The 14,486-nt window shown below is 44.2% G+C and overlaps 1 protein-coding gene and 1 pseudogene across 2 annotated transcripts in view; both read left to right on the forward strand.

Moving 5' to 3' along the window:
* The first annotated feature begins 2,752 nt into the window (after positions 1-2,752).
* On the forward strand, positions 2,753-2,854 carry LOC146006101 (U2 spliceosomal RNA; annotated as a pseudogene).
* Positions 2,855-11,667: 8,813 nt separating this feature from the next.
* TWIST1 (twist family bHLH transcription factor 1) overlaps positions 11,668-14,486 on the forward strand; it is a 3,653-nt gene continuing 834 nt past the window's right edge. The window contains exon 1 of one of the 2 annotated variants that reach the window (XM_083186382.1): positions 11,668-12,279. In XM_083186382.1, coding sequence (XP_083042508.1) covers positions 11,872-12,279 — 408 coding nt within the window. In that variant the 5' untranslated portion in view covers positions 11,668-11,871. Of the gene's footprint in view, positions 12,411-14,486 lie in introns of both variants that reach the window. The other variant, XM_083186381.1, reaches the window with a different exon arrangement.

Consider the following 14,486-nt stretch of genomic DNA (forward strand, 5'->3'; position numbering starts at 1 on the left):
CCTGAATGCGGTGGCATGCAGAGGGGTAAGGGGGTATTTAACTTTTCTCGGGTGGGTGGGAGGGCTAGGGGGGGTGGCGCTGCTGAAATCGGTGGGGGGGCACATATAGCCTAGTCCCAACAGTGACTTATAGGCAGGGGTTAAAGTGAGGGGGAACGGGGTGGAACTGAGTTCCACCACCTCTAATGGTAGGAGGAACTGAGTTCAACCTCTACCACAGCCCTGAACAGAAATTATAACAGAAAAGCGTGTCCCAGCAGCTTCTTCTTCTGGCACGGTGTATGTGATGTCATGCCGTCACCGCCGCTGAAGGGAAGAAGAAGAGCAGGCTATGTGCTTGCTGAAGACCAGGTGAGAGGGGGCTGGAGGAACTCAGAGGTGGGGAACTGCTGGAGGGACACTAGGCATGCAGATGCTGAGCGACATGGACACTGAGCTGCTGGAGTGACAAAGACAGATGTGTATAAGCAGCACAACTGTGGATATACGTATAATGGGCACTACTGTGTGATTTAATATGAAAGGAGGGCAATACATGTGTAATGTGTTGTGCTACTGTGTGTTGTAATTTTAATTGGAGTTACTATTTTACTTTATGTGTGACCTCACCCATTCCTTGTCCCTTTATGGGAGGTAGGGCACAAATTCCCTGGCACTGGTCTAGGCTCTGCCTAATGGGGGGAGGGGGGTGGTGAAATGGTTAGGGGGGAAAGGAGTTCCACCACCTCTCCAGAACTACTTTAAGCCCTGCTTATAGGAACAAGCTCACAAGTTACTAATTGATGTGATTGATGTTTTTTACTCTGTTACATTGCGCATGCTATTTTTAGATTATTGAAATAGTTTTTATTTGTACAGACAATAACACTACTAATCTTTTATTTTCTTTATAGTGCTGCTATCTGTACATCCGTTGTTTTCCTTGACTTCCTCTGCCCCCCTAGCAGCCACTAGTAGAATAGCCACTCATTTAAGCGCCCTGCCACTACATTTCGTACAACACATAACAGTAATGTCAGTGATGCTGGCTGTTCATGGTCAAACAGATCAACACTTTAAATTGCTCTATCAGGCACTATCTAGTGGTTGCTGGCATGCAAAACACCTGAATTCCCCCCACAGAAGTAAGGAGCACTATTAGCTTTTTATTATATAACATACGCAAATTCAACCCAGATTAAATGTAGTATAGAATATTAAAACCTTTAAAGTAATGATAAGTGCAGATGTTATGGAATTTTTTTATTTTATATATTATTGTGATCTAATTCCTCCGCATATATATATATTAGAAAATCTCAAATTTAAAAATGTTCTTATCATTTAGTATTCAAGTGTTCCTGTGATGGTTTATAAAACTCGGTACTCTTTACCTAGAACGGCGCCCATCGCGGTGATCGCGACATCGCGGGCAGTACATAAACGGCCGCGACGCGATGCCCGCGATCACCGCGATTTTCCCATAGGGAACAATGTTAAAAAGCCTGATTGACCGCGATTTTGCATTCAATGCCTCAATGCCCGCGATTTTCACATAGGAATCAATGTTAAATGGGCTACAGAGCCCAAATAGGCAGAATTAACCCTTAAATGTCCCCCCAATTTTTGTACGCCACCCCACGATCCACGCCAACCCGAAGCGTGGCGAGCGCAGCGAGCCCGCGAGGGGCGGCGGTACGCGTCCTCCGACCTTTTCATGCCCTACTATCCACGTCGGCGTGGAGTTGAGAATAGAATAGTGTGGCGAGCGTAGCGAGCCACCGAGCCCGAAGCGTGGCGAGCGCAGCGAGCCCCGCGAGGGGACGCGGATACCTTCACAGGTAAACGCGTCCCCTCGCGGGCTTCACAGGTGTCCGCTTTTCGCCACGGATACCTGTGAAGCCCGCGAGGGGACGCGTATAACTGTGAAGGTATCCGCGTCCCCTCGCGGGGCTCGCTGCGCTCGCCACGCTTCGGGCTCGGTGGCTCGCTGCGCTCGCCACACTATTCTATTCTCAACTCCACGCTGACGTGGATAGTAGGGCATGAAAAGGTCGGAGGACGCGTACCGCCGCCCCTCGCGGGCTCGCTGCGCTCGCCACGCTTCGGGTTGGCGTGGATCGTGGGGTGGCGTACAAAAATTGGGGTGACATTTAAGGGTTAATTGTGACTATTTGGGCTCTGTAGCCCATTTAACATTGATTCCTATGTGAAAATCGCGGGCATTGAGGCATTTTAAAGTAAAATCGCGGTCAATCAGGCTTTTTAACATTGTTCCCTATGGGAAAATCGCGGTGATCGCGGGTACACGATTTTTATGTACCCGCGATTTACCCGCGATGACCGCGATTTTTTACCCCCGACGCCCGCGATTCTAATCGCGGGCGCCGTTCTAGGTAAAGAGTACCTAAAACTCTACAGTACAATTTTGTCTCAAAATCCTAATACATTTGGATTGTTCTTGATTATACTTTATTATTTTAAATGATCAGATTTTAGCTTCGTCTTCTTCTTAAGCCCCGTACACACAGGGCGACCCGGCTGTCTTGCTGAGTGATGTGCTACAGCATGATCACTCAGAACACTTCGTGGTGCGCCCACAATGCATACCGCATGTGTCTATTCAGATCGCTTAGAAATGGGACTGAAATCGCCCTGTGTGTATGCCCCTTTCTTCTTATTATTATTATTTCTATTATTATTATTATTATTATTATTATTATTATTATTATTATTCTAATATGGCATTAATAGTATTATCATTAATATTTATTTCGCTTCTCGGCCTTTTGGCTAAGATCAAGTGTAGTATCTGTTCTTATCAGTTGGGTCTGGACCGCCCCCTGGCAGAGAATAGAGAAAAGCTGGACCTAATCACCTTGCTACTGAGCTGAGGCGTAGTGTACCTCATGTTCTGGGCGGGTGTAAGGTCTGGCTGAGTATCTTCATCCTGCCGTAGGGGGGGAGCATACCTTCCTACTGGTAGGGAGGGGAGAAGCATCGGGCCTAGTAGATGGGGCTCTTGTTCGGGGGTCCATAGCCTCCGAGGGAGAGTCACTCGAAAAGCCCGGTCTAGTATCCAATCCCAGGAAGACGGGAAAAGCTGGGACCGAGTAGATTGCTCTCTGGTCCGGGGGTAACATGTCGCCCTCGGCCAGGGAGACAGCGAAAAGCCCAGCCCAGTACTCAATCCCTGGGAGAGGTGAAACGTCGGGACTGAGTAGGTGTTTTCTTCTCCTTCGGTTGGTCTATTCGGCCGCTGCGGGGGAGACTCATCGAAAAGCCCGGTGGAGTATCCATTCCCATGCCGGGGGGTCGGAAAGGGCCTGCTGGTAGGGCGGAGAAACACTTGGTCGGACGCTGACTGGCTGGCTGCTTGGAGTCCGAGGCTGCACTGTGCCCCCGGGGAAACTCGGGGGTGCCGAACATGCACGGGTGATCCCAAAATCACCATGCACTAGTATGGCACTAGCACTGCGCACTTTCCCTCTAGGTATGCGCTTCACGTCCTTACCTCGTCCTTTTGGATGGGGTAGGACAATTTTTCACACCCCCACCCTGGCCTTCTGGCTAGGGTCCTATATTATTTATTTCTCTTCCCCCTCTCACGTTTGTCACTTTTCACGTTCCTTGTATTTTTTTGTAGTTTGTCACGTTTTTTTGGGTAGTGTGGTCGACCCTTCTGGGCCTTCCATTTCCCCAATGTGCCGAAGCTCTCGCCTTTTGGGGAGAGCTTCGGTCCCCCCGAGGACGACCCCGAGCCGCAAGGCGGAGGGAAGTCCACTGCGGGTCTCTCCAAAGCATGGGCTGCGGAGGACCCACCGTCCTAACCCTTTCGGGGGTTGAGGAATGAGGGTCTCTCTAAGCTTCGGCGAAGAGGACCCACCGTTCCCTATTTTCCCCTCTTCGGCCTTATGGTTGAGAGGGGTTAGGGGAAAAACGGGGCCCTGTCTCTTCGGAGACGGACCCATTTCGATCGCACGGCCTCCTTTGCACGTGTTTAGGCACAGCACTGGTGGTGGGGAGCACACCTCGGGCTCCTGAGTTTTTTCAAACTCATTAATATTTATTTATATGACATCACTAGGATTCCACAGCACCTAATGCTGCTTTCCCACTGCAGACCAGTTTAAAGTACTGGTAATCTTAAATGGTATTTAAAAGGGTATTAGCATTCCCACTTCAGCAGATTAACGTTTTAAATACCGTTTAAGTACCATTCCCATTGCAGTGAACCGTGTAAAATGTACAGTGCCTAACCCCCCCCCCCAGTGTAAAGAGTGCCTAATCCCCCCCCCCCAAGTGTAAAGAGTGCCTAACCCCCCGTACCTGCCCTGTGCCCCCACCTCCCCTCCCCTTGTACTTACCTGCACGGGGATGCAGTGCAGTGGGGAGGCAGCGGGGGTCCATGCAGGGTCCATGCGGGGTACAGGCAGTCCCAGTCCCTGATGAGAACTAGTAGTTCTCACTTTGCGCATATGTAATGAGTGCACGTGCATACTAATGAGTTTTTTTTTAGCTGACATGTGCTGACAGGCGGCATTTTATGCCCCACCATAGCCAAAGTATGGCAAGCACACCGAGCCATGCCAAGGGACGGTGTCCATGTTGACTGTATCAACATTCTGGACGAAAAATGTGAAAATCTTATGTCGACCTTTTGACTGTCGAACCTTGCCATTGTCGACCTAATGCGTGTATCGACCTTCCAACCCTGTCGACCTTAGCCATGTCAACCTATTAAATGTGTCTACCTAAGCCATGTCGACCTATTTGAGGTGACCTATTTCAGGTTTTGACCTAAGGCCTATGGGTCAACCCATTGACCCATACCCGATATATACTTCCTGTCTACTGCACATCATATTAAAGTAACAATATGCTCAATATAATGAAATAAATAAATTACCTAGAAACAAATTGTCATCAGAATAACTACAGGGTATATCCAATAACTAGTAAGCCCGCTCAAAGCAAAAGCTTCGAAAGCTAGTCTGCTACCTTCTGTGTTTGTGCATGTACGGATGGTGTAATGGTTAGCATTACTGCCTCATTCTCCGATTCCCACTATGGTCCTAATTGTGCAGAGTTTGTATATTCTCCCCGTACTTGCGTGGGTTTACTCGGGGTACTCCAGTTTCCTCCCACAATCCAAAAATATACTGGTAGGTTAATTGGATTCCAACAAAAAAATAACCCTAGAATGTCTGCGTGTACATGTGGAACTGGCGCAGGGACTGATGTGAATGTTCAAATATTCTCTGTAAAGCGCTGCGGAATATATGTGTGTGCTATATAAGAAACTGGTAATAAACAAATAAATGTGTTAGAAAAAATATGTATTCTCTCCCAGCAGATGGCAGTGTTTCAGAGACTCACGGACATTAGACATATATATAAATGATAACAATCCAAAAGTATAAATTCAATAAACACTAAATGTGGTACATGGAGTAATGGTTGCATTACCTTATATATGGTTGTGACTCACTGTATATAGCTATCAATCATTTGTCTGCGGACTTGTCCTTATAACCCATCAGTTTGTAAAAAAAAGTCATTTTCAAGTTTTCTGAAAGTAGCATTGTGTTATTTTTTTTTTTTCAATTTTGGTATAAGCTACATTTTTAAAATTTGTTTCTGATATATTTTCAATGTGATAATGATGATTGCGTAAAACATTTCTCCATAATTGTTTTATTAATGCAGCATAGAACTCATTACAAATAGCACTGTGACATACACTGTATACTGTATGTTGGAAGGGATGTGTGGGTGGGATGGTTCAGACTCACACACAGGCCAAAGGACTTGTTTATACTGAACACAAGAGGTCAGTGTGACCTTACAAATTAGGTACTCTTATTAGGAGCAAGCAGACCTTGATTTAAAGAGACAGTCTCATTGGAAAACACTGATTCAAAGGACAATTTCTTTTTTTCAAATCTCGATTCTAAATCTGCAACTTTGCATATATGACATGTTTTATCTATGTTAAATGTGTTCTGCATGCTGAAAATATGTTACAGCATATAAAATTACCCTAAATTCCCATACACACTGGACAACTTTGAACTGAAAGCTGCTGAAAACAGCAAGTGTGAGCGGCTGTCAGCTCAAAGCCGCCCAGTGTGTATGGCCCGGCGATGAGTGGTGAGCGCTGATGCGCGCTCCCGCATCATTGCCGGGAAAGCCGCTCATCTGCTGGTATTGCCAGCAGATGAGCGGCTTTGTTGACGGCTTTGCATTGCACTGCACTATTCAAAGCTGTCCGCCCCCGCTGCTGGCGCTGGGTAAAATCTCCCAGTGTGTATTGACCTTTAGTTAGGCGTGGCCAAACTTATGGCCCTCCAGCTGTTGTGAAACTATAAGTCCCAGCATGCCTTGCCACAGTTTTACTACTAGGAAATGCTAAACCTATGGCAAGGCATGTTGGGATGTGTAGTTTCACAGCAGCTGAAGGGCCACTGTTTGAATTTCTGCACAGGGACCTAAGACAATAAAAAAAAAGATAAAACAGTGATCTAGTCTGAAATTCTTATATATTCTACAAGAAGAACAGATGTCAGAAACCTACTCTCCAGCTGGAAGCTAGCATAGCATGCAGGTACTTGTAGTTCCACAACACGTAAAAGATGATTTATATAAATGTTCCTGTTTGTTCTGCAGATACAAAGTTCCATCAATGTTTCAGCTTTTTATTCTGCAATAACTGTAACTAAGGTTTGCAGAGACTCAGTGGCTGGCGTGTTCCCAGTGCATGCGTGAAAAAGATATATAGCCTCATCTCTAAACAGTTTACTAAACAGAAGATGATCCAGATGTTCTACTTGGAGAGGTCTCCCCGGTGACATCCTGTGTCCTATGCATGCACACATAAAGCTATTGCAATGCTGATATCATCTGTTGGCTGATTATACTTTTTTAAATTCAACTTGAAAAAAAAAATGTAAACGTTAACCTGTGACTCTCTAGTGACAAGAGTCTACTGTCCTAAACCTCTAATGAAGTAGGCAGCCAGTAAGTAGGTAATTAATCATACAATCAATTCTTGTCCTGGACTGGACTGCTGATGAGTCAGCTGTCAGATGCGAATGTTCAGTGGGAAAACGAGTCCCTCTTGTGGTCGGTTATAGAGCCACAAATTATGTAAGGCGATGTTTATGCAGAAATGGAGTTTGTATTTGGTTAAATAAGAAGAACCTATTTCTGTAGGATATGTGTGGGCTCTGTTGCAGCACTAGAACCAGAAATACAATAGAACATAACTCAATCTTTATAGGCAAACAATGCATATTCTGACATAAAGTAAACTATGTATTACACTAGACTAGAACATCCATTGCTGTTTCTAATTCGCTCCAAACCTCTATTATTATCTTCGTGAAGAGTATTGAATAATAGCGAAGGTTTGCAAATGTAACTTAATGATTTGAGGGGCAGATTTATTAAGCTCGGTGAAGTGATAAAGTGTCTGGTTTTTATCATCGGCCAATCAGCTCCTACCTGTCATTTTTCAAACCAAGCCTGTAACTTCACAGGTAGGAGCTGATTGGCCGGTGATAAAAACCAGACACTTTATCACTTCACCAAGCTTAATATAAATCTGCCCCTGAGTGCGAACATCTCTGTGGGACAGATGCATCAAGCTTCAAAAAGTGATAAAGCGGAGAGTGATAAACAGCCAGCCAATCAGCTCCTAACTGCCATGTTACAGGCTGTGTTTAAGAAAAATGACAGGTAGGAGCTGAATGACTGGTTGTTTATCTCCCCTTGAAGCTTGATACATCTCGCCCTGTCAGAGATGCTGAACATATCTGCTAAAATTGCCAGCACTGCTCACATGTGTTATATAAATGCAAATAAATCATATTGTGTAATAAAAGATGTTGTGTAACAAACGATTGTATCTCCTATATAAGGTAAACATGACAGGTCATTATAATGAATAAAAATATTCAAATCACTCAAAGGGTTAATAAACACTCTCCTCCCCTCCCCCCTCCTCCCCCATTACCCCCTCCCCTATAACTGTATGTGTCTATGCTGCCTAATATACAGCGTGTATATGTCAATTAGTGCATCTGCACCATAACACCAGCTGATAGCATGACCTTGCACTTTTGGATACAATCTGGGGCATCCTGTGGCCATCCAGTTGTTGTGAAGCTACAAGTCCCAGGTGACTAGGCGTGCTTGGACTTGTAGTGCCAGAACATCTACAGTAGCTGTCTGTGCCTGGCTGTTAGTAAGGAGACACTGCCAGTCTGCCCAGTCTCCATCTGGGGGATACAAAACTGAGGCTTGGTGATGTTTGTGTTTAAACTAGAAAGGGATTCATGTTTCCAAACCCCCTGATAGAAGCAAGGCTCAGTAATTATTACCCACCAGGGAGGGAATGCCTAATCCCAAGTGTGTATAGCTCGGTGCTGGGATGGCATGGAGGGCTGTCCTGCAGGAGCATTGCACAAACCTACCCTTCCATGTGCCACGTTTTATCTGTGTCTTTTATCTGTCACACCAGGTAGTGTTTATGTTACATTCTACACTAATCCCAGTGGCTGCTCTCTAGATCAGAGTCCCGATGAGTGAGGTTCTCTATGGCTTCCCTTAGGGTCCAATCATTATACCTCACTCACATTTGCAAAACAGATACTTTACTATGCACAAGACAAATATATTTAAATAAGGTTCCCATAGCCCCCCCCCCCTCCATGCACACACCTAATGACTAAACCATGGCATCATTAATGTATATGAGACATAAAGTGGGACTATCTCCTGTTTTTGTTATCCCAGCCCCCCACCAGACACTGCATAATGAGGGCTCTAATCTGGTCATTTATAATGTGCATATGTCAGACACAAGCAGGACTGTGCCCATTGCCTGATATCACTGATCCATTCCTAGCATTCCCCTATCTGTTCTTCATTCTTATCGTCAGGAGCAGCCTCACCAATACTAGCAGTAAGTGGTTTATATCGAAAAATACAGATGAAATGACAGAGCCAGATAAATACTTTCTTGGAAAATAGAGCACGCTGGGCCTTGTAGTTCCGCTGCATCTGACAAGCCACGGGAGGCCTGGGTCTTGTGTATATGATGAAGTCATTTTGTAGTATATGATGGAGTCATTTGCATTGGTCCTCACAATAGAATGAGTGCGGATTACAGTACTGTATATGCCATTGCACAGACTACAGGTACTCTACTGTATGTACAGTATGTCCTTACTGCAGTGGGGAGGGAAACCCTGGCACATACTGGGCACAGTACAGGCCCTGCGGGTATCACACTGCTCTGCTAATACCAATAGATTGTGTCCTTATAAAGGGAACACGAATAAAATAGATACCAAGAGTAGACAATAAGAATGTCTACATTGGGAATGCAGGAGGAGGATGAGTCTTCTGCTGTCTGCTGTCCCCACAGCCTGTGTCACAAACAATTAACGCTGCTCACTGCTCTGACTTTGATCAATTAGGATCTCATATTTCCGTTTCGGTTTTTGCTCCCAACCCCTTTTCTTCCTCCTTCATATGATCTTGTTCACAGATCCTGGACCGAGATGGACACGTCCAGAGCATCTGTAATGTTTCATTATATAGAGAAGATATCTTATTAATGCAAATTAATGAGGGACCCGACTGCCTGATTGTCCTGCAGTCTCCCGTGATAGATTCGTAGTAAATCATCGAAGTCGACTGTGATATAGATAGATAGATAGATAGATAGATAGATAGATAGATAGATAGATAGATAGATAGATAGATAGATAGATGATAGATATGAGCTTTTAAACAAGAAAAATATATTTCTCGTTTACAATATTTCTTTATTTACAATATCAGATTGGAAACTATATCAATATAGCAATATATTATTACATTATTACATTATTAGGAGAGAGAGAGAGAGAGAGAGAGAGAGAGAGAGAGAGAGAGAGAGAGAGAGAGAGATTTTCTACAAAACATGTGATTGCAAACCTCTTTCTTAGAAATAGAGACGTATGATAGATAGATGGATAGATAGATAGATAGATAGATAGATAGATAGATAGATAGATAGATAGATAAACATATAGACTTAAGAGAGATAGATAGATAGATAGATAGATAGATAGATAGATAGATAGATAGACATAAGATAGATCGATAGATAGATAGATAGATAGATAGATAGATAGATAGATAGAAAGAAAGAAAGAAAGATAGATAGATAGATAGATAGATAGATAGATAGATAGATAGATAGATAGATAGACATGTAGACATAAGATAGATAGATAGATAGATAGATAGATAGATAATCCTTACATTTTATAGTCATATTAATCTAGATGAATACCAACATCTAGCACTTTAGAGTACAATCACTTCACCATTGTCTGTGAATCAGTGGCGTCTATGTTCTATGAGGCCCTTATTCTGGTTGGTGCGGTCGAGCCGCATATGCGGCTCCGACCGCACCAGACGAATCCCCGCCCACCATACGGTTCGCCACGGCCGTCCGTACACGGACGGCTGGCGAACCGCACGAAAATGGTGGAGGCGTACGCCTCCACCATGCTGGGAGCTGCCCCCTGCATTCGATGGTCGACGACCATCGAAGGCAGGACCGCACGCCGCGGCAGCTCCCGCAAGCTGAGACCACACGGACAATCGTCCGTGTGGTAGCTTGTATGGGGGCTGAAAGCTGACATCCGGCGACGTCAGCTTTCCGCCCCCATGAGTGGCGTCATGCCCTCATTACCATGCGTACGCCCCGCGTTTGCATGGGAACGCCCATGAAACGCGGGGCGTACACATAGGGAAATGAGGGGATGAAGCCCCTCACGCCCCTATACGCCCCCTTTGCGGCGTCTAAATTTTTAACACGGAGAATTCCCCTGCACATGCGCAGAGTGACCTCTGCGCATGTGCAGAGAGAAAACATCGGCGGTACGGCCGCACGCGGGCCGTACCGAGCCGATTAGAATAAGGGCCTGAGTTCGGTAAATAATGACAGTGACCAGTTCTGGGACACTACAGGACAGGAACTTATCATAAAGGTATGGGAAATACCAACCGTAACCCTAATTGTGCTAAGCAGAACATTGTTTATTGTGCCGAATACATAGAAATGAATACACAGTAGAATAGATGAGCACTAATTATTGGTACCATTTAATCGATTTTTGCATTTCATTTTGTATTGAGGAAGACAAGCTGTCTGAAGAAAGGAATGTAACATTGTGCAATCAGCTTTATTGGATGATGAATTTGCATCTATGCATTAACCCCCTGCCTGCCAGGATTTCCCTGCTCCTCCACTATGGAAGGGGTTAATGGAGTTGCAATTAACAAACAGAGCTTCCCCCTTCCAAAAAAAAAAAAAAAACCCTTCCTAGCTGCAGCCTATTGATGTCCCGATTAGCCTGCAGATCTGAAGGAAACACTTCTTCCAGATCCCACAGCCACATACATTATGTGTCCCAGGTGGATGCAGAAAACGGGATTATTTAGTAGGATTTATTAAGAAAATATCCCAGGGACGAATGGCATAAAAATGTTTCTTTCTTACTTTTTTTTTTTCTTCTTCTTAGCGGAAACCTAATAAAAGTTGGAGAGAGAGGGGAGGAGGACACTCCCAGTGACGTCAAGGGGGAAGCAGATCAGCCAATGAGAAGCTCCCCCCAAAATCCTTCTGCCAGCAAGAAATATAAGAGCTCAGAAAAGTTTGCATCCACTCAGAAACACGCTGGCGCCTGGGGACACAGTGCCAGGGCTGGGCTTTATGTGTGGATGCAGATACTGCCCCCCACCTTGGAGCAGGCTGATTTCTGGGGAGACCGGTTGGGACTGTCCCCTTCCCTCTGCCCGGGCTCTTTCTCCCCATAGTGCTGGTGGAAAATGATGCAGGGAGAGTCCAGCTCCCCGGTTTCCCCCGTGGACAGCTTGAGCAACAGCGACGAAGAGCTTGACAGGCAGCAGAACAAGAGGGCATGCAGAAAGAAGAGGGCCCCTAGGAAGAACCCTGAGGATCCTGAGAGCCCCACCTCTGTGAAAAGAAACAAGAAGGCCAGTAGCACCGGCAGCAGCCCCCAGTCCTTTGAGGAGCTCCAGACCCAAAGAGTCATGGCCAACGTCAGGGAGCGCCAGAGGACCCAGTCCCTGAATGAAGCCTTTGCTGCCCTTCGCAAGATCATCCCCACCCTGCCCTCTGACAAGCTCAGCAAGATCCAGACCCTGAAACTGGCCTCCAGATACATAGACTTCCTCTGCCAGGTCTTACAGAGCGATGAGCTGGACTCCAAAATGGCAAGTTGCAGTTATGTGGCCCATGAGAGGCTAAGCTATGCGTTCTCAGTGTGGAGGATGGAGGGAGCATGGTCTATGTCTGCATCTCACTAACAACTTCTCACTTCTCGCAGCAAAAGCCACACACACAGGTAAGCCCCTCTCCCCTACCTCCATGTCCCCCCCATCCTCCTGAGGGCACTGTCTGTGGGCTCCCATGTCCTACACACGCTAGTAGTCCATGTCCAGCTTGGAGACGCACAATAGTTAAGTTAGATCATAGGGAAGGGGCCTAGGAAAGGGATCTTAATGAAACAAGGGGGGGGGGGGGGGGGTGTAGTGTACTTCTGCAGCCCTGAGCTTCAGCAGCACTACAGGCAGACATTGCTGTCATTTCTGCACCACTGCCTGTGGCTACAGCTTTTATTTTCATTAAAATCCCTTTCATTTCTGGGATGGGAGAGCCCTTGCTGCTGGGTCACATTAGTTATAATGTAGTCAGGGACTTCTGCCTGGCTTGTATTGCATGCTTGTATTGTGCAATACTTTATGTACTCCCTATAGCAGTCCATTAGCTATATAATGGTTAGCAAGCAGTTATTATTATTAACATCCTATACTTCACATATAAAAGCATTAGCTACATCCTATACACTATATACAGTCCCGTTATTTACATCCTGTGCTGTGTACACAAAGCCATTATATGCACACACACACTAGCAGCCATTATCTGTAACCTTTATTTACATTCTACACATTCTACAGTAAACCGTTATCTTCTCTTCTGTACCACCCAGCTAATACATACTCCCTTCTCCACACCGATCTGTCCATTCTATACTACACCATTCTGTACTTCCTATACTATACCGTTCTGTCCATTCTATACTACACCATTCTGTACTTCCTATACTATACCGTTATATGCATCCTATACTACACCGTTATGTACTTCCTATACTATACCATTCTGTCCATTCCATACTACACCATTCTTTAACTCCTATAGTACACCGTTATATGCATCCTATACTCGCTATACTGAAATAGTGTGTACTATACATCCTATACTATATACTACACCGTTATGTAATTCCTATACTCTCTATACTAAACCGTTATATACACCCTATACTCTCTATACTAAACCGTTATATACACCCTATACTCTCTATACTAAACCGTTATATACATCCTATACTCTCTATACTAAACCGTTATGTACATCCTATACTCTCTATACTAGACCGTTATGTACATCCTATACTCTCTATACTATACCGTTATATACACCCTATACTCTCTATACCGTTATGTACATCCTATACTCTCTATACTATACCGTTATATACATCCTGTACGCTTTTACACTAAAATGGTATGTATATCCTTTAAACTTTATACTAAACCGTTATTTATATCCACTAGTTTCAACTATAGTGTACACCCTGCACTGTCTATATCTAAACCTTATTTATCTTGCTGTATGCTAAATTGTGATGTTTATCCTATACTCATTATGCTAAACGTTATGCATAGCCTACACTCTGAATAATACTAAACCGTTTTGTATACTATGCTGTCTATACAAGCCCATTATATACACATATACTGTCTATTATAAACCTTATATACATTCTATACTCTACAACTTATGTCCATCCCATACTTTTTATATACTAAACCGTTATTATATACTATACTCCATATACTAAACCGTTATTATATACTATACTCCGTATACTAAACCGTTATTATATACTTTTCTCTCTATACTACACCGTTATTATATCCTGTACTCTCTCTGTACTGCACCGTTATTATATCCTATACTCTCTGTACTACACCGTTATTATATCCTGTACTCTCTCTGTACTACACCGTTATTATATCCTGTACTCTCTCTGTACTACACCGTTATTATAGCCTGTACTCTCTCTGTACTGCACCATTATTATATCCTATACTCTCTCTGTACTGCACCGTTATTATATCCTGTACTCTCTCTGTACTACACCGTTATGGAAATGTTCTACTAAATTGTTATTTGTATCTTACAATCTATATAATTGTTATGTACATCCTATTTCCTTTATGCATTGTTATTTACATTATATATCCTGCATGATTTTATGCGCAAACTATTACTATTGTAACATTAATTCTAACCTTTATTTTCTCTATTAACCCGTCATTTACCTCCTCCATCACTTATCCTATCCATA

Source organism: Crinia signifera, chromosome 5 (genome assembly GCF_055691185.1).
Source record: "Crinia signifera chromosome 5, ASM5569118v1, whole genome shotgun sequence".
Lineage (NCBI taxonomy): Eukaryota > Metazoa > Chordata > Amphibia > Anura > Myobatrachidae > Crinia > Crinia signifera.